The following is a 20,667-nucleotide window of genomic DNA, read 5'->3' as shown; positions in this document are numbered from 1 at the left end:
TCAACAACAATTTGCTGCTAATTTCTTGAGGGTAATTTTAAAAAATTTAAACAAGCCTTAGCTGAACATGCAGGATGTTCTTCCCAAGTAACCAGAGCGGAGTTTATCGAAATTAGCTCTTAAGAAGTCATAAAGCGACAAGAGCTGTGAAAACGAACGCATTTTTATTTTTCCTATTTATGCGCCTGTAATGACCCTACTTAAAAAATAAGAATTTACCAAAACTTTAAGAAATAAAGCAATTTAAGGATAATGTTGGACATAAAAATAAAAGAGGCCCATTTTAAATAAAGCCTTCTAAACTGAATCAACACTTTACATACCTATTAGCCGCTGTGGCCCTCAGTATTGAGCAAGAGGAATCTTTTAAAAAGATGTGAACTGGACTTAAGACTTAAAAAACTCTATAACTTTGTTGAGTCTACAAAGTATTTTGATGCAATTGATTGAAGTGCATTATTAAAATGAATGGTTCTCAAAGCAAACAAAAAATTGATACAGGTTTTCTGCTGACATTGCTACAATGAAACATGTTATATACAGTTTTAGCACATACAGAGAGGTATATTCAGTTTTGCCCCATATCTGCTTCCATATGCTGTCTGCTTATAAGGCGTTATATCAGATGCCTCCTAAGCTGCCGTTGGCTGCAACCAAATCCATTATCACCTCTGCACCAAACATTAATACTTTCCCCAATGCAGACAGAGAATTGTGATATGTCAATTCAGAAAATGTGTCTTACCGGTAAGGATATTTTCAAATGTCTCTAAAAAATATCCACAGGTCAACTCTTAAAATGCAACCACAAATATGGACACTGCTCATTGTCACATCTGATCACATCATCCTCACTGTACAGCTGTTGGCAAACGAAAAGATGAGTTGACTATTTCCATAAGATGTGCTATTGCTAGACACTGAAGTGGTTCTCCTGAAGGCAGAATAAGCCTTGAAAAAACAATTTAAGCCTTGGTAATACTTGGAGTCTGGTCTTGTGTGCCAATTCCCTCATTGTACTCCACATTGTACTCTGCATTTCATGGACATCTATGACATTGCAAATTATGTCAAATAAAAACGAAACTAATAAAAAATGTAACTAAACTTTCTGGTTCTGAAAAGGCAACATAAAATGTATGACAAAAGCAACTAACTACTTTCGAGAACACCATTAGTGTTTTTTCTGATTCTTTTAAAAATGTGCCTTAATAAATGTTTAAAGGCTTTACTTACCTTTCTATGGAAGACAAAACAAAGCCCCATATCTATTCTGACAGAAAGTGATGATAGTGAGTTACAGCTCAGTGCTCACAGACAACCAGAGTGCAGGAAATGAGTATACACTGATGAAGCCTTATGAGCTTGTGCAAGCCCTCTGCTTCTAATCACTCAGGTTGTCTTTGTTATACTATTCAGAGAACGTGTCTTTTTTATGAAGTAAAGACTATCTTGTTAAAGTGATATTGCCAACAGTAAAGTTTACGCAGACTAGTTCCATATGTGAAATAAAACGTTACAATTCTTTTTCAAAACAATTTTGTTCAAGTTGATGTTAGAGGACAATGTATCTGCGTGGCAATTTCCTTGTCTGTTATTGTTAAAAGGCATGCTACACACAGAGAAAAAGGCAAACATCCACACGTTAACTCAATACCTCTGGTTTCTTTATACCAAACAGACGAGCCTTTGGGATGAAGCCTGCAGGAGGAGCCAGAGGATCTGTCTTTGGAACAGGAATGAACCCTGGAGGTCGCATCAGGAGATTTTGTTTGGAAGGTGCTAGGCTGGTGAATTTGGCAGGGATAAAACCGGGTGGTGGAGTCAATGGATTCTGTTTGGGTGTAGGAATGAAACCAGCAGGTGGTACCAAAGGATTTGGCTTTGGAGGGGGTAAAAAACCAGGTGGAGGGGTGAGGGGGTTTGCCTTTGGTGGCATTGGGTTTGGAGCTGCAGTTGGTGCAACAGATGAGACCTCTTCTTGTTTTTCTACTGATGATTTTACCTCTTCTTCTGCCTTCTCTTTCTCCTCCTCTTCTTGCTGCTTCACTTCCTCTTTTGTATCCTCTTTGCGGTCCTGAGTGCGGGTGCGAGGTCGGTGCTCCTTGGTTCTAACTCTGCCCATCAAACTGGCCAATCCCACAGATATATCATCCTTGTCCTCTCCAGCAGCCTTAGGTTTCGTTAGAATCATATTTGATGCTGTGGGCTGACTCTGCTCTTCTGTACCAGAAGGCACCACCCGCCTGACAACTCTCCTCACAACTCGTACCACCTTTTTACCACCAGTGCTCTCCTCCTGCTCAGGAGTATCCGGTCCCACCATGGCACCGTTACTTTTGGACTCTTCAGCTGATGATGCAGTCGCTTGTGGACCACTGGCTGTGTCTGCGACAGGATTAGTGACTGACTGAGGCAGACTACTGTCAGACTGGACAGAAGCAAAGTAAGATGGTATAGATTATTCCTTTGGTGTTTGACACAAGAAGATAAAAAAAACGGTCAACTTTCTCAACTCGAAACTTCCGAGTTCCGAGTTGAGAAAGTTTCAAGGAGATTATTCTGAACGGATTTCTAAGCTGTACTTTAATTTGCATATTTTAAACTTGCGGTCAAGTAATTCTGTCAGGCCAATAAATTCAGCACAGCCCAACAATTTCAAATTTAAAAGTTAATGGGAAAGTTTAAATTGGTATGCACATGCATATTGAGAAGTAATTTTTCTGAATAACAATCTTGGTGACAGTACAGCCCAAAAAAATCTATTTGTTAATAAAAGTGGTGAAGAAAAGTGCTCCAGCTTGCAAATATTAGGGTGAAGGATCAATGACTCTAATATAATCCTTAACTGACTGCCCATGCTTTGCATTTAAGTAATTAATAGAAGTGCACTAATAAATTGGTTGATGTTGGATTTAAAACTTGACTGGCTCTAAATGGTGATTGGCCAGTCAGAAACTAAAAATATATATATATATTTTCTGATCAGTAATCACATCTTATCTGAACAAGACTGTGTCAAGCTGACAACACTCTTCGGTCTTGAGGCTCTTATTGAGTGGGAAGGCTCAACCAGCTTCAGCATCAGTGAAGATTGATGTTTTATTTTACTTTCAATCCATTAGTATAAGGAGAGATTATTTTGAAATTTTTCCACAAAGCAGAAAAAAGTATTTAATTGCTTATAGTATTTTAGTCATCTGAAATCAGAACCAGACAAGCTCTTTGCAAAAGTATTCATCAGAAATTGAGCAGTGCATCAAAATGTTCCATCCATTAGAGAAACAATTTATTTCACTAAAATATGTGACATTAGCTCTTTAGCACTTAATTTGCAACTTTTATTTGTCAGATTGTTTGAATAATTACTTTAAAGGTGTAATAAAACATGCTGTTATCAGTTCGGTCAACCAAAAAAAATGTTTTTTTTAACAAGAAACTGCATTAAATATTAAAATGAAAACTAAAGTCTCAAAACCAATCCAAGTTATTTCAACATAGCTCATTGTGATATTTATATCAAGCAGACAACACATGCATCTGAAAGACAACTTACTTCTGTTTTGTTCTCAACTTTAGCCTATATAAAAGACATAGCCAAACAAAAAAACAGAATGATCACACGACGCAAACCAACACGCTACGCATAAGAATGAATATTTATATACAGGCAACAATCAACATGATGCAGATGTGAAACACCTTTTGCTCCCAGAAGGAAAAGCGTGATCTGTACGCCATGGTGACAGGCCAGAAGTCATGGATTTACACTGGAATATGGAGAACAAAATAATGGAATGAGGGAGAAAATGGGAGGCAGCCAGAGAAGAAGGGATGAAGGCTGTGGCTAAAATGAAAGACAAATAAAGTTCAGGGATAAGCGATGGAATACTGCAGGCTTTTTTTCAGCACAATGGGTTTTCGGCAAAAGATCAGAGAAACCGTAAAGCACTGACAATAAAAAAAAAAACATGAATAAAATGATGAAATGATATCAATGCAGTAAATGTGTGATGTATAAAATCTGTTCCATTAAAAGGGATAGAACAAATTGGGTAATCCATGACAAAGGAAACAACACAAAAGATGTTTCCAACAGTACAAAAACCACAACAAACACTATATAATAGTAATATATCACAGACATGTACAATTTCTAAAAGTTTTAGAATTTGTAGCAGTTTCTTAAAAGTCAAACTAAAATATGGTGTACCACAGCAAGAATTAGCTACACAGCAACTACTTCACCATCTCAGGCCCTGCTTTCATCGGCGTCCACTCCTATAAATAGTAGGTTGAGAAGCAAAGGAGGCCATTCTGAGACCCTATCAGAGCTCTAATGGAAGTGCTATAGGTTAGCCCTGAGAAGATCACCCCACTCATACAGCACACTCAATCTGCCAGAGGTTCAAACCCATTACCTCCTCTCTGGGCCTGGTTAACCTTCTGATCTTGCCTCAGACGCTAGAGCAGTCCAGTCACACCTCAAGGTAGGGTAAGACCTGAATCTGACGGGAGCACGCACACTCAAAGCCCTGAGAGGGAGGGTGATCTCGAGGGCGGGGACATAGTCCGAGCTCCTCAGTGAGACTGGGGTTTAGGAATAGAGAGCAGGGGGGAGTAATGTGAGAAGAGCCGGGCCGGGGGATGGAAGAGGGACAGCTGCTGAAATACAGAGGGGATATTAATAGTGTTTGCAAAACTACTGCTACTGCCTTATCTCACTGTCACGTTTCCCTTCTCGTGACAAAAAAATCCAAAATAAAGACTTACCAATCAAGCAGTGCTTAAACATTTTTAAGCCTCCCAGAAACGTTTTATAAGTACTAAAAACAAAACAATGAAACAATGCATATCTGGTTACTTTAATGGAAGAATTTTTCAGTAAGAGGCTTTTTAACATCTACACTCATAAAAAAATAAAAATAAAAAAACAGCCTAAATTGTCTTACCCAATGCCACTATACATCTTTAAATTGTACGACATGTTACTTTATATTTAAAACCACAAGAGGGAGCTATAAACCTACAGTTCACAACAGGGTCTGCTTTTGCACTCCACTGACCCACATTCTATACTGTGCTGTTTTTTTGCAAGAAAAGGAACACCAAACACAACATTCCAAAGTTTATTAGTAATGTACTTAACTAATTAGCATTAAAGTTAAACCCACCCATCCGGTCTCTTAAAAAAAATATTTGAAACATCATTGTAGTAAAACCAGTTGGGTCAAAATACATTTAGGGAGGAATGACTGAAAGGCGGATATTTACCTTGGTGTCAACTTGGCACGTAGCAGAAAAACAAAGACTGGCTAAACTGGGTAGGAATGAATCAGTACTTGTGATTCATTGTGAAAAGCAGATTATTCGCAAACATCTGAACATCAGCCATCAAGTGATCAAATCAAGTGCATTTTGGATCCAGACATGGTTAAAGCAAAAGCTTCTGGTGTTACATTTAAATACAAATGTCCAGTCAAACATGAGCAAAAATTAAGCCTTCCTGTAAAATGCTCCAAACAGATAAAATGGGATAAATTTTCTTGCTAAGCCCATAAATTTGAATGTTAACAGTGAGCAGTATCCAGTCACACATGCAGCATTCCTGCTCTGTCTAGCACAGACTGTTAATCCCCAGAGTCTGTTACTGGGACGCAGCAATGTGTGGACTATTTGTCCACACATGGCTTGCACAGAGTAAAGATTAAACACAGTACGGCACAGAAACCACTGATTCTGACCCGGATAAACCCCTCCATACTTTGAATTTAGTTACCTGGCTCATGAACTGTAACATAAAGTGAAGACTAACAGCAGACTTTACACTTTACTTGTATGCAAGGTTAATGTCTCAGGGATAAAGTACAAAAGCATGTACCAGCATGGTGAGTCGCAGCAGTAAAATAGTGCTGAGGCAACGGCAGCCTTAACTGACAGAGCAGTTATCTACACGACAGGTTCTGCTGCAGGGCTCTTTTTGTCAAAAAGGAGTGGTTCCCCTTCATCATCACCATATACTAGCTCAGGAATTTTTTTTTTAATCAAATAACATTTTAAAATGAACTGATTTTGATTTTACAGTGGACCCCTGCCTATTCATAGTTCAGTATTTCCAAATTTTTCTGTGAAACAAGACTAATTTATTTGCAGAAATCCACCAATTCACCAATTTTTTTCATAGTGCAAAACTAAAACATTCAAGAGAAAATGCAGCTTGGGAAGATGTAACTTGGCACAATGCTACTGTTAACTTGGCACAATGCTACTGATAAAGTAGCCAGTCAATAAGCTGCAGTCCTTGATGCTGTTTGACTCTAACCCCAATAATGGACATGACGAGGATTGACAATATTAACTTCTGCAATACTGCCAGGATGTTTTCATCGTACATATCATTGCATATTAGGGTTACATGTGGTGTGTCAACTTCTGAATATAGGCAGTTCGAAGTGTTTCTACAGAGGGCCTAAGTTTTAATTATTCATGGGTGGCTGAAGTGAAGTTAAGTGAAGTGAAGACTGTTAAGGACTATAAATATGTCAGTGTTCACCAGGAATACAAACTGAACTGCAGATACCACAGTGACCACTGTACCTACAAGAAGGGACAAAGCAGACTTTACATCTTTAAAAAGCTTAGGTCTTTCGGTGTTCACAGCAAGATGTTGCATATCTACTATAAGTATGTTGTGGAGAGTGTAATCTCTTCTGAAATCATCTGTTGGGGCAACAATATCAGTTGTTTAGCCCTATAAAGACTAAACAACCTGCTAAAGCAGGTCACTTCTGTTCAAGGTATGACTGAGGAATCAATGATGATTATGGTGTGGCCATAATTATTTCTTCTTAAAAATACAACATTCAACAACAGTGTCTTCCATTGGAGGCCTCTTCAGAACTGCTGCGACACAGACCGCTACAGGACATCTTTCCTGCCCACAGCCAACAGCCTCTACAACTCTTTAAAGAAACATGAATAAAATGAGCAATGACATTTAATTAAGTACTTTTAAATTAAAATTAATTAAATATAAATTGGGCATAATTGATTTGCTAAATACCTCTGTGGTAGATTCTAAACTAATGGAATTAAAGTGATTATAATTTCAAACTACAAAGTTACGTCTCCAGTCTAACTAGAGATCAAAAATCAGAATTGATTCTAAAGCATGAACATTTTCTCACACATTTCACACATTTGGTGGTAAAACTAATAATGTGCATGCAGTACAAGCATAGTTCCTAATTGCCAACAAAAAAGTAGGTGTCACGCAAGTAAATACAACTCAGGGAAAATAAATGGGTTTCTGTAACACACCCTGGAATGTCAGGTATCTGTCACACAATATGTGACGCTTAGTTCCTGTTGGTGTTAAGACTCAAAATAAAAGTATCCAATTTCACTTACTGTTTTAACGTATGAGTTTGATAGAATAGAAAGTAAAGAATGACCTTGTGCTTTTAACATTTGTCATAAACCAGGCCATTTTATCCAAATGAACTCCTCCCATTTCTAATTCTTGTTAAAAACTACTTCACCTGTTATATCCGCCCATTGACAATAGGGATAATGCAACCTGACTAGACAGGTTGTAGAAGAGATGATGGTTGTAGATTTCATAATTTCTGTCTTCTAAAACCATTTGTGAACTATACAACACCAGGCCTTGTATAACTATACAACGTATTAGAAATGCAGGAGTATAATATAAAGCTGTTAGGCAGAAATGTGCACCAAAACAAACAACAATAATTACTAATTAAATATAAAAACAAAGTAATTTCAAAAGAATTTTGACTCTAACAAATAGCAGGAAAGTGTTTGAGGTTACAGCTTAAAATATAACAGGCCAATACAAAAAATTAGCACTGCTTCAATCAAGGTTAGGCTCTCTTTTTGCCTCCAGAACAGTAAAATAGTTGTTGGGGATCTGCTGCTGACTTTTTAAGAATGACAAATATGCTAATCTTATCAGATAATGCAAGACTTATTTTGAGCTAGATGGATTTAGATTGAGAAAAAGATTTTATTTTTTCAGGGGGAAGGGGGCAGTGATGACAGATTAGTGTGAAAAACTGAGGGGGGGGGATATTAAGCAGTCAAAAGCAGACCAGGGTTGTAATCAGAAACCATATGATGATGAAGCAGAGCAGAAAAAAAAAGGGACAGACAGTGCAGCGCAAGAGAGCAGGTGTTTAGCTGATACCAGTCCAGCCACTTTTTGTTCAGTAACAGCCTTATTATTATTGTACTCTCCCTCAGTGGTTGCTGGGCAACATCACACTGATGACAAAGTCATTCCACAAAGTCGGTGCTCGCTTGCCATCATCATCTGGCTATAGCTCCACGTCAACCAGACACACAAGAGAGCATCATCAATCTTCCCATGTACATGAGGCAGTTAATCACATGTCAATAAAACAACGAAAAAAACAATACCACATGGTCAAGCTTCACAAATCAGATTTGAGAACCAGAGCTCCAGATTCAGAATATGTTCTTATTATAAGTACCTATAAATAGTTCTGTTGGTTCTGGGTCACCCTCACAAGCACATTTTCTTTCATTTGCCCTGTCTCGTAATTAACTAGACAGACTGGATGTGGAACGATGTAGAAAAGGACAAACAGCTCTTTAAAAACAGCAAATAAACTATGTACAAGTATTTTCTAGTATTTTCTACATCAAACTAAATCCACCAAATTCATCCAATTTTCTTGATGAACTGACTTAATAGCATACGACCAGGCCAAGACAAGCCTGTTCTCTGAACTCTTCTGCCAGGACAACAAACAGCACTAAGCGCAAATTAAGGTGTTTGTTGTGCCAGCTAATAAAGAGTTTAACTTAATGGCCCTCTGCTTGCTGCCCATGATTATACTGGAGAAAAGAGCTCCGAATGGGCCGCTAGCCAAGTCTTACCAGACCATATGGCCATCGGCTGTGGTGGCGTTCGAGCCGTTGTTTCTTTCAGCGTCCCATTGTTTGGTCTCAAAGGGATGGGGGGCTGGCAGGGGGATTATATGTACACCCGAACACATTCTCTCTTTCAAAACAGACCCATACACACACGCATAGACACTCCCCCATACAAGCAAGCACAAAATCACATTACTGATGTCATAACAGTTATATCCATTATCTAGACATGAAGAAAGATAACAGATGAAGGGGTGGGGATCTTTTTCTTTCGTAAATGCTGATAACTGACTCAGGGAAACAACATGGCAAATCCAAAAATGCTTAAGTTTTTTATGTTCTATATTCTCAATTATTACTTCATTAAGTCTGTATTCCAGGCCTGAAATCAGTTTTTGAATGAGTTTAAGATCCTTACATGCAGACCAGGAATCATACTGATATAATTAAAAAATATCTCATGATAAAGATTTAAAACCTTCTTGTAACTGTAAAAATCATGTGGCACAAAAAGCAACATCCAGAAATCTTAATTTGTCAACAAATACATCCGAACTACACAGACAATCACTTTAGGAAACATGCATTAAGCTGTATTTGCAAGAAGGCTTTCTTAAACTCACCCAAAGTACGGGTAGGCAGTATATAATGAAATAATCTAATAGCACCTATCGACAATGATAATTGTGGATAGGCCACATTCTACTTATTTTTGTTCTATGTACAGTTGTCTCTTATTTTCCCTCAGTCAAATCCCTCTCATAGTCCAATTTAAAAAAATATTAGTGAGCTTTTTGTTTGCTATTCTGATTCTTGGTCGCTATAATTTGATAAGCCAGGTTCTTTGCTGTTTTGGCATTTATTGGTGCCCTTTCAAAATGTAATTGTGTTTGTTGGAAAAAAAGAAAAAAAAATAACATGCTTTGCCTTCGGGTATTCTCCACGCCAAAACATTCTTAATGATTTGTGAAGAGGAAATGTGACACTACATTGAGATAGAAACCTCTCTGACATCTGACAACGTCCCTAATCAATAATAGATGCATAATGACAAAAGGAATGATGTTGACGAGTAAATACGTTATCTGGTATTTGGGTTTATAGACTGGGCGGTTAAAAGAGTGCACTGACCGATTATTTTGAATAAGTTCAGAGGAATTCTTCTAATTAGGAATGACCACAAGACTTATCACATAATTATAGCCCAAGGCAAAAACAGAAAAGCACTTGGAATAGTAGGAGTGAAATTGTACTCACATCTTTGGGCAGAGCTTGAATGGTCCTCAGCCAGCTGCGGTTCAACTCGCTAAGCTCCAAAATCGGCTGCACCTTTAGCCGGACTGCCTCTCCTGACTGACGGATCATCTCCACAATTTCATCCCTGTTTTTGCTCTCCACATTCTTTCCATTGATTTCCACAAGCCTGTCCCCTGGCACCAGGCCCAAAGCCCAGTCCTTGGTACCTGTGCCTGGTTCTGCAAAATGTACAACTCGCCGGCACACACTTCCATCCTGTTGTCTCTCAATCATGGTGGTCCTCCTCAAAGAGAAGCCAAAGTCCCCTGTGTTTCGCCTCTGAATCTCAAGCTCTCTTGGATCTGGTACTGGTGGAGTGATAAGCACAGGCAACTGTAGGTCTACGCCAGGGAAGGTCTTCTCCACAATCTCAGGAATGTGAACCTTAACAGTGCTTTTTGGGTTGGGATAGGACATTGAATTAAAGGTAGACCTCCTCTGATCTGAGAGACTTGGGTTGCTACCATCTATACTCTTTTGACTCATACTTGCTTGCCTCTGAATGACTGATGAATTGGTGTTAGCCAGTTCCCCAAATTTAGCTGCTCTCTCCTTTACAGAGCAGCGCTGAGATTCCAATTGATTGCAAATTTGATCTTCACCAGAGGTACTTGCAGACATTTGTCTTACATCAGGCTCCTGGGCAGTGGGAAGACGATCTTTCTCTACACTTGTCAGAGAAATCTCTGTGTTATTAGCTACTTTAATTGGAATAGGGTTAGAGATCTCCAGCTTGGTCCTAGATTGCCTCTTGGTGCTCCCTCTGTTCACATGGAAGAACCCCCTACGTATGCTCATCTCTTCCAGGCTTTTCAACTCTGACTGGGACATCCGTTCTTTTTTCTCCTTCTTGTCCTTCTTTTCCTTTTTGCCCAGGTCCTTTTCCTTCTCCTTGTCTTTCTTGATTAAGTGAAACATGCTTTCGGGTCTTTGTTGTTACTCAGCAGATTAATTTGCTTAAGGGGGTCCAACTTTTGTATCAGACTGTTATGAAAACATCCAGGACCATACGCTATGGATGAGAAGACAAGTAAGAAGAAAAAGAAAAGAGAATATGACATTTTTAGAATTTTACTTAAAACACTGACATTCATAGCTCCAATCAAAGCCTTACTGGAAAACCTGGTAAATCTAAAAAAAATAAATAAATAAATAAATAAATAAATAACTGGTGCCTTTAAAAGAACATGATTCTAAACATAAGTGAAGCATATCTGAATTACTTTCAAGTTTATGTATTCTTGTTGCTACTGCTTTGCCAAAATATTAATATACAGTGAGGATTTTATTCTGTCATATTACAACTACAAAGTATTATATATCTTTGAAAGATTTTGCATTATAAACTATCACAAATGAGAGCATAGGTGCCTGTGTTCAGTACTTGACATCTACTATCCTGCAATTTTTAGATGCATCTCTGCTGCTACACACCTGTATCAAATAAATGGCTAATTGTTAGGCCTTTGCAGAGTTAGTAGATGCTGATGAGCCATTTGATTCAGACATGTTTGAGAAAGAAGACATATAAAATTTGCAGGATGGAAGATCTTGATTGATGGACTTGGCCACCCCTGAATTAGTGCATGAGCTGGAAGGGCATGGATACATGATCATTATTTTTCAAAAATAAAATCCTTAAAAGTGATTTTGGATTTATATGCCACCCCCATTAGGTCTCGGACCAGATTTTCTGTTCCAGTTGAAGAGCAGCCCTCACTGTCGGTGCTCTGCATGTTGATTATGGTGTTCAGTTCTGGTCTCCATTAAGTAGAACACCTTTTTCACATGTATGTTGACTCCCTCTACCTATAAACGTTTGACCTTTGTCTTTCATCTAAGCACTGTACCTTTAAGGCTACATATGTGGAGCACACCCTGTCCTGTCAACAGACTCTTCCACCTGAGCTCTCTGCAACTCCTCCACAGTTTTTATTAGCCTGTTGTAGGCTTCTCTTAATAAATTCCTTAGAATCATTTCTCCTTTTCTGGCCCATCACTTTTGTTGGCAGCCTTGTCTTGGTAGGTTTAAAGTTGTGCCACACTCTTTCCATTTCCAGAAGATAAACTGAGCCATGCCCCGAGGTTTGCTAAGCTTGGAATCCCATTTTAGAACCCAATTCTACTTCAAACTTCAGAACTTTGTGGTATGTTTTGGTTGCATTCTTTGACTCCAACAGCTGGGTTGTTTTTTTTTCAGCCTGAGATTTAAAAGAAAAACATAAGAGTAGGCTATTTACAGCAGGTTACTTTTAAAATGCATTTGGATACAAATACATCCACAATTTTAAGATTTATCATTCTAAAAATTATTTAACATTTTATCTTTTACTTCGCTTATTCACACTGTGTACTGGTCCATCACAGAAAATAATTTACAAACAATAATTTATTGTGAGATGGCAAAAACATAAAAAGTTGTCATGAATAATTTTGCGAGGGACTGCATGAGCAACAACTTTACAGTCGGAGGTTGCAAAAACAAAATATTGTTTAAGATTGTGTGACACAATGCTATGACACTTCCTACTCCTGCTTCAAATGTATTTATATTGAGGACACAAAATGACCTCAAAGGACACAATTTTGAGGACACACAATGTATTAGGAAGGACAGGGGTAAAAAAGAAAAGAGGAATAGCCTCTCTGTCTATGCACTTACACATCTGTGACACAGTTTATCTGAAGTCGCCCTAGATACACACACTGTTCAGAGGAGCTTTGACGTTATCTTCGTCGTTCTCAAACTGTCAGCCTCACCCTAAAGTGATGGAGTACAATTAAATGTTAATGCATCTACGCGCAGATAGCAAATCTACTTCAGTTTTGGGCGAACACAAACACATTTCGCATTTGAGCCACGCATAATCGTGTCCTCTGAGGCCCAGGATACAGCAAAAATAAAGAAACGTAATATTTCGACGCATTTAGAGTTTCATAAAGTGACAATTCTTCTTGAAGTTCGTATCCGTCACAGTGCATCAAGTGTCGCTTGTTTTGCGCTTTGACAAGTGCTCAGCTTGGTCATAATGCTCTCCCTTTAAGCTGCTTTGCCCTCATTCTTTAGCACTGGCTTTTGGAAACACTAAGCAGCAGAGTGTAAAAATGTCTGTTATAAAAATTTACACAGGCTAAATGCTGTTTAAAAGGACTAACAGCGACCTACCTGGGATTGCTCAAAGGTGACAGCGCTGTCCGCTTACCAGAAGTTTTCGGCATGTTTTTTTTTTTCCTTCTAATTGTCAGTAGGTGAGGGAATGTACTCGTGATGCCTTCATGTACCGGCCGTAAACTCCGAATTTAGATCACTGAGTGATGACGTAAATAACTCTTTGGAATTACAATGTTCTCTTATTGTCATTGTGTTGTTTGTTTGTTTTGTGTGTGTGTGGGTTTATCTATGTGTCTGTGTTTTTGTGGGGGCTGCTCGGGTGTTTGGGGTGCTGGAAGCGGGAGGCTCGGGGGATTATGATGTTTTTCTTTTTTAATTAAAATACTTTAAGTTTTAAGCTTAAGCAGACTATTTGTCAATTTCATATAAGTGCAATTGCATTTTAATTCTCAATATACAGTATAAGAGATAATCAGTATTTTTAACTCGTCCATTTTTTTTCATTGATCCTAACTTTAACATTTTCATCTGCCCGTGAACGCATCGCTTTGCACACTAGAGAGCAGTGACCCCTTCTGGACTATTTATTTAACAAGACAAAGTGGATATAGGTGGATATAGATTGTTTCCCCCCCCCCTTGCAATTCAGTTTTGCCTATCAATAATCAACCATGACTTTTTTTTAGTAGATTGAATATTTAATAACATAATTATGTTTTTTTCATTGTTTTTCTTATTGTCAAAGCTGTTTTTTATTTTATTTTATTTTTAGTCATTTCCTACATATACGAAGTGAAAATGACATAATTTTAAGATGAATAAAAAAATGTCAGATATATTTGACTAAAAAACAACAAGCTCTTTTTTAATTCTAGGTCACAATTTTACAGTTTTGTTTCTTAGGTTTTCTTTCTTATGGGATGTCAGTCTCAAATGCATTCGAAATTCTAAATCTGACAGAAATCCAAACTTGAAACCATATTAGCAATAATTACTACTTGACAAGCTTATTCAAATTAAGATTACTTATGTAATTGCAATCTAAAGATTGACAGTCAACTTCTTTAGACGTTTTTAAAATTTAAGTTTCTTCAAGAAATGGTAATACAACTGCAGAATTAAATTGTATCATTATGTGACAGTAAATACAGAAATTTTACTGCTGAAAGATTTAACAAAACTCTAACAATAGTAACCTATCAAAATACACATGTTATTAACTGGTACAATCTTCCATTCAGTCATTGACCCTCACAGGCCTTTTAATGCTAAATACCTAAGTACTCTACTTGTATTTATCAAAAGAAACAAATACAAATACATGGAAGTCTGTGGTTTTTTTATAAAGGTACTAAATGTGCATAATGCTTTCAAATAAAACATATTACTCTTTCATGCTCTTGTATGATCTCACATTGAAACTCTAAAAAAAAACATTTAAATTGGACACATTTATTCAAGAGGAGAAACAATCAAAGCTTTGGAAATATATTAACGTTTAGCAAAATGACAAGTGATAGAATCGTTTCCATTTCCATACAAGTGGCACTTTGAGTTCCCCTGTAACATTTTTCAACTAAGTTTTGTACGATATTGCCAGATGGTAAAAATCTGAATTGAATGAAAGTTTTTTTGGTTTTGTTGTCTGATAGTCTGTTTCTGAGTTCAGTTTACCATATGGTGAGAATCGTTTTCCTAGAGAAAGACCCATTGATGATTCACTGACAGCTGACCTGAAGAGTGCACCGTATTTTTTATTTAAAACACATTCAATATTCTGTGTTCCCAGTCTTGTTCTTTGTTTAGCTCAGTATTGTTTCTGTTTACTGTGGTTCAGTACTTTCTTGGTGATTCTAGCTTATATTATTATTTCTTGTGTCTACTTATGTAATTGTAGTTTAAATTTGTTCCTTATGTCTAGTCATTTTTTTGTGTGTTAAATTTACTTTCAAGTCCCCTGTGTAATCTCCCTCACCCACTGTGCCACTTTTTCTCTCTCTTCCTCAGTCTGCTGTCTGCTCTCTCTCCTTACACCTGCAGTCAGCTGGGGAGAATGTGGTCAATTGTTCCACATGCATGCTCCCCAGTATTTAAACACTTCTGCTGCTCTCACTCATTGATGGTTCCTCCTGTTATATCCTGTTGATTTCCCAGCAGGCCCCTGTTGTCTTTTCCTTGGATTTATGGTTTTTGTTCTGCTCTGGCTTCGTGAAGTTTCTTGTAAGTTTTTGTTCTACATTTTTATTCAAAGTACTTTGCCTCTTCCTGATGCATTTGGGTCCAACATTCTACCACAATCATGACAATTAGCATCACAGATTTGAGTACTTTTCCATACATTCATCCATTGGCTCACGTCAAACCCACCTGATATATTAGTGTCTGAAAGCCTACTGTAATCTGACCATTGTGCATGTGTGTGATGTTATAACAGAGAACATGTAGTTTTTATGTTACATGAAGTTATAGATTACTAATCAGAAATTCCTAGACTCTCTGAACAGCCATCAAAACTTATTTCAACTCCAATAGATTTCTCAAATTTTTCAGAGATTATATGACTGCAATAAAATATTAATTTATTTAAAAGATTTCATTTACCAAGGAAGTTACTAAATGTGTGCATACTGGACAAACAATCACAAGTTGTTTTATGTCTGTACCTTAACAAAAATCTGTCTCAAAAAGTAAAAAAAAAAAAAAAATCTAAACAAAAGGTCAGAAAGGGTTTGAAAATGATTCACAGCCAAGACTTTTTCCCTTGACCTATTTTGGCCACACTGTGTATTCTGGCCTTGCTGTGTTCCCTTTCATCTAAATTTCTAGCTGAAGTGCACTCCAGAGTAGAGTCTGTCTCAAAGGAGATAGATGGGACCTGGTTTGGGTCCCTGGACGCAGCCGCAGTGGTCTGCAGGACGACTCTTCCATGCAAAGAATGCTTGAGTTCGAGCAACAGTGGGTTGCTGTAAGAGTACAAAGCCACCTGTTGCACAGGTTCCCTATCCGAGTCACAGCACATGCAGCATGCAGAGAATAGCACTCTGAAAATGTAAATCCATCCCAAATAATGCAGTTCCACAATGTTCAGGACGAAGCACCCAAGGCTGACGCTGAACATGAAGTTGAGAAAGATGGTCTTTTCTGTTGCTCGAGACACAAAGCAGTCGGTTCTGTTTGGACATGGGTAGGTCTCACAGCGAAACAGATGTGGGACTTCAAATCCGAAAAGGTAGTATTGCCCTATGAGGAAGACTATTTCCATAATGGAGCGCAGCAGAACGTGTATGATGTATATAAGTAGCACTTTACTGGAGAGTTGAGTTGGATCCTCCTCTACCTCCTTCATTTCTCCTTCCAGCTGACTCCTCTCCTCATATTCATCTTCCTGCGAGCTCCAGTCCTCCTCTCCAGAAGTATTATCATAAGGATTACCAGTATCCAGCATCGTGTCTTTATCGATTCTTAAAGGTCCCTTTGTTTCAAGCAAATGTGAGGCCTTGGGTACCAAATTCACCTTCTTAACTGCAGGACTTTCATTCTTGGTAACTTTCTGCAAGACATACACTATGTAGAAAATTGACGGCGTAGAGACGAGGACAATCTGAAAAACCCAAAAGCGCAAGTGGGAGACAGGGGCGAAGGTGTCATAGCAGACATTATTGCAGCCAGGCTGCAGGGTGTTACAGGTAAACTTGGACTGCTCGTCACTGTAGACGGCATCCCCTACAAGGGCCACGAGCATGATGCGGAAGATGAGCAGCATCGTCAGCCAAATCTTGCCGATGACGGTTGAATGGTTTTGAACTTCTGTCAAGAACCGACCAAGGATGGACCAATCCCCCATTTCTAAGGACACACCAAATATGAAAAGATAGATATAGTCAGTAAATTATTAATTTATCTGAGCAGACTGAAAAAAAAAATGCTTTCTCTTCAGTCAGAAGATTCTTCGAACTGCTGTACTACAGGATATAACTCCTGACCTCCTGGGGCAGCAGTTATATCAGCATCTTCAACAGACTTTTGAAGATAATTGTCTGAGCTGCAACATTTAATTTCACTATGTAATTAGTAATGACTTTTTGAAATTCAATCACAAATCAGTAAGTATCCAGTCTCTTTGACTTTGAAATTTACTTGGAGCTCTCACTGTTTTTTTGTTTTTTTTTTTGGGTGGAGCAGTAGCTGAAACATTTGTCAGCAATTTCTCCATAGTAATCTTATTCATGATTTCCCACTATCAGCATTTTATGAAGACAAAATTATAATTCAGATGCATATTATTATTATTATTATTATTATTATTATTATTATTATTATTATTAGCAGTTATTTTTAACATAATATTTCTTTTTAAAGACCAATGACTTACAATTATCCTCAATTTCTTATTTTCACAAATGTGGAAGAATGATGAGGGAGATGATTATAAAATTCTGCATATTTTTTATGTTAATTAAACACCGTGTGGTTAATTAAAATTAATCAATAGGTTATCAAGGTAAAATTAAATCAGGCCAAAAATATCTAATATCTCCAGGTCAATGTAATTTTTTTTTTTCAGAAAGAACTTACCTTTGGAGAGTCTGAGTCTTTTATATTCAGAGGAGGATAAATATTAGAGGACACGACGCGCATAGCTTTATTTTCATTATGAAGCCTGTTGCTGGATGTTTTCGTGTCTCTTGAGCAGAAAAAGCAGAGAATGGGCTGACCACACATATTCTCTTACTCTGACTCAAGCGCTCATTGCACTGTATGTGAATAATGGCTTTCAATGTACAGTGGGACAAAGATTGAAATGTACAATGGGGGTACCTTCACTGAACAGCCATTCACTGATGAGCAGAGAGTTCAAAGAATGCACTGGAAAGAGAGTGCATAATGCAGATTCATCTTGATTTTACAGGGTTGGGTGTTTTTTATGGTCTTATTAAAGGTACCTATCCAATCCCTTGAGATTAACATAAACAATAACCATGCTATTTATGTTTAATGACAGCAAGGTTTCTATAAAGTGTTCTGGAGAAACATCTTTCACTTTTGTGAAATTACTCCAGTAATGTTAAGCTGTTGTAAAATTTAACTTAAAGGGAAATACACTATATCTTGAGCGAAACTGAAAAGTACAATGCAGAATTCCTGCTGTGATACCTGGAGCTGTCAGCATCATAATGATGGGTGCTCTTCTTCAACAGAAAAGCATTCAGATTTTATAGGTAGTTGATCAAACCAAATGCAACGGAATCCTGAAAAGATTATATATAGGTAAAAGTTTTGAGATTGAGGCAGAGACTGACATTACAGGAGGATGACAGCTGTAAACACAAAGTCGGCATATGGTGGGTTATGATAAGAGCAAAGTAGTTCTACAGGGGATTGTCTTAGAGGGCTTGATACAAGTCTCTGTATCCTTTTAGGTCTACTGCAAGGTTTGGCAGTGTTTTGAGTTAGTTTATCAAATAAAAGCAACAAAAAGACAGTAAAATCTAAAAATCTATATTTTAAGGACAGAAATTACTTTGTGGCACTTTGTGAGTCAAAAGGATTGATTGGGGAAAAGATCAAGCAGAGTGAAAAAGAATCGTTCTCGTCATCACGGTCTCAAACAACTTTTTCCTTTACTTTTTATGAGGCTATTTGGCGTCAAACATTATGCAAGGAGTAAACAACTCTTTCCATTGATGTACATTTCAACATTTGCACATTTACCTTGGTTGCAAAAAAAATTTCCTTCCCTTCAGAAAACAGGAAACTATCATCGTTATTTAAAAAAAACCTTTTTTGTTTTGTTTTTTCGCTGTGGAGGCAGTGGTGACAGGCATTTTTGTTTCCTTAAAAAAGTTTTAAAAATTGGCAACATAAGTTGTTTGAATTGAACCTGGGGGCATACTGATATAAAAAAATGTCTGAGATCGTCTGGTGCACAAGTGCAACCTTGTTTCATACCTGAACACATGCAGAATATTTTTGTTTACAATACAAAATTTTGTAGCATAATTTCATAAGGTTTCACCAAAACAAAACTCCCAGCTGTCACTAAACTCTGCTACTTGGCAACAATGCGGTTTCTGGTATAGTGCAGAAAGAAAGGTAGTCTAAACCAAAACTTGATATCTTCCAACATATTTTTTTCCAACACCAATAAAGCCCTCAGATCACTCTACAGCTAACTAAAACAGTCACCAGACATGACAGCCAGCTGATTGCAAATATAACCAGTACTGGAGAAAAATCAGCAACGTCTAAATGCCCGCAGCAGTCAATCAGTCAGTCAGTCAGTCAGTCAGTCAGTCAGTCAGTCAGTCCAAAAACACTTTTCTTTTTTTTTTTTGCAGTTTGCAAATTGTGAGTTCACTAGCCAATTTACTTTTATTTATTTATTTTGATAAGTAAAGATTGTTATATTCCTTTATGTAACACAAAAAGCAAAGTAACAACTGCCTTTTTGCAATTGTTATTTTGCAGCTGTTATATTAATCTTAACACGCCTTAGGTGGTTCAGTCCTCATATCTATGATAAATCTTAGATGTGTTGAAGGACAAGTACTTGCCAAGCATGATACAGTCCAACATCACATCAGCTTGTTTGTTTAAGCCTGGCCATTTATAAGCCTCCCCTGAGGTGCAATCAAAGCATCACTGAAGTACCATATTGTTGTCTTTGCTCCAGATCTTAACAGTATGTGATCAGTGTCTTTTATTTCTTCAAAAACCTCTGGTATGTAGGCTGGAGACATGCCACACTGATCAGATGTCAACAAAACAGAAAGCAGTGTAGACCCCTTTCACAATGGCACAACATAAGTCCAGTGTCTTTATATTTGTGACAATTATATATTATTTCTGAAGCCTTATGAGTATTTGTTTGAGGAGTGGGGGTGAATATACATCATTGTACAAAAAATCTAATCATCAAAAAAGTTTTCAGTGATGTCCTGATTTTTAGGGATGCACCCATTTCAAAAAGTCTTTCTTGCTGCCAACTGCATGTTTTGATGATCGAATGTTCTCATCAGAAATCAACAACGTAATTACAAAGAAAGTAAACAAATAGTTTCTTGATTTTTAGCTTAAAATATTTCATTTTATTTTATTCTCTTTTTGGTCAGAAGTGGATATTGCTATTTCTGTTTGGTTGGATTTTTCTATCATGTTTACGATAATGACAAAATCGCTAGCAAGGAGAAATTCATTTTGCCAGATAGGCACCAAATTCTGCAATCGTTGTGAACTGGCACTGTAGATGTAATTGCTTCTTGTGCTTGACAGGTGTTCTCCCACATATTTTGTCACAAAACAAAATGGAATGAATAGATATTTTTAATTTCTGATGA

General features: G+C 37.5%; 2 protein-coding genes across 9 annotated transcripts in view; both read right to left on the bottom strand.

Annotated features, from left to right (window-relative positions):
* The window catches only part of LOC129368484 (unconventional myosin-XVIIIa-like), an 82,978-nt gene extending 69,534 nt beyond the window's left edge, over positions 1-13,444 (bottom strand). For 3 of the 8 annotated variants that reach the window (XM_055043473.1, XM_055043477.1, XM_055043479.1), the window contains exons 1-2: positions 13,385-13,444; positions 10,180-11,230 (exon numbers count right to left, since the gene is read on the bottom strand). In XM_055043473.1, coding sequence (XP_054899448.1) covers positions 10,180-11,136 — 957 coding nt within the window. In that variant the 5' untranslated portion in view covers positions 11,137-11,230; positions 13,385-13,444. Of the gene's footprint in view, positions 1-1,657; positions 2,432-3,556; positions 3,581-3,702; positions 3,771-4,421; positions 4,637-10,179; positions 11,231-13,384 lie in introns of those variants that run through there. The other 5 variants (XM_055043472.1, XM_055043475.1, XM_055043474.1 and 2 more) reach the window with 3 other exon arrangements.
* Positions 13,445-16,070: 2,626 nt separating this feature from the next.
* Positions 16,071-17,174, bottom strand: LOC129368486 (gap junction delta-2 protein). The gene has a single exon (XM_055043480.1). It carries the CDS (start codon positions 17,172-17,174, stop codon positions 16,071-16,073), a length of 1,104 nt encoding a protein of 367 aa, XP_054899455.1.
* Positions 17,175-20,667: the final 3,493 nt, after the last annotated feature.

The sequence above is a fragment of the Poeciliopsis prolifica genome, unplaced genomic scaffold (assembly GCF_027474105.1).
Source record: "Poeciliopsis prolifica strain line A6 unplaced genomic scaffold, Auburn_PproV2 SCAFFOLD019, whole genome shotgun sequence".
Taxonomy (NCBI): domain Eukaryota; kingdom Metazoa; phylum Chordata; class Actinopteri; order Cyprinodontiformes; family Poeciliidae; genus Poeciliopsis; species Poeciliopsis prolifica.
This window is presented reverse-complemented; position numbering and strand designations above follow the sequence as displayed.

Excerpts from the sequence above, each read along its gene's own strand:
- LOC129368486 (XM_055043480.1), bottom strand. The coding sequence starts at position 17,174 with ATGGGGGATTGGTCCATCCTTGGTCGGTTCTTGACAGAAGTTCAAAAC.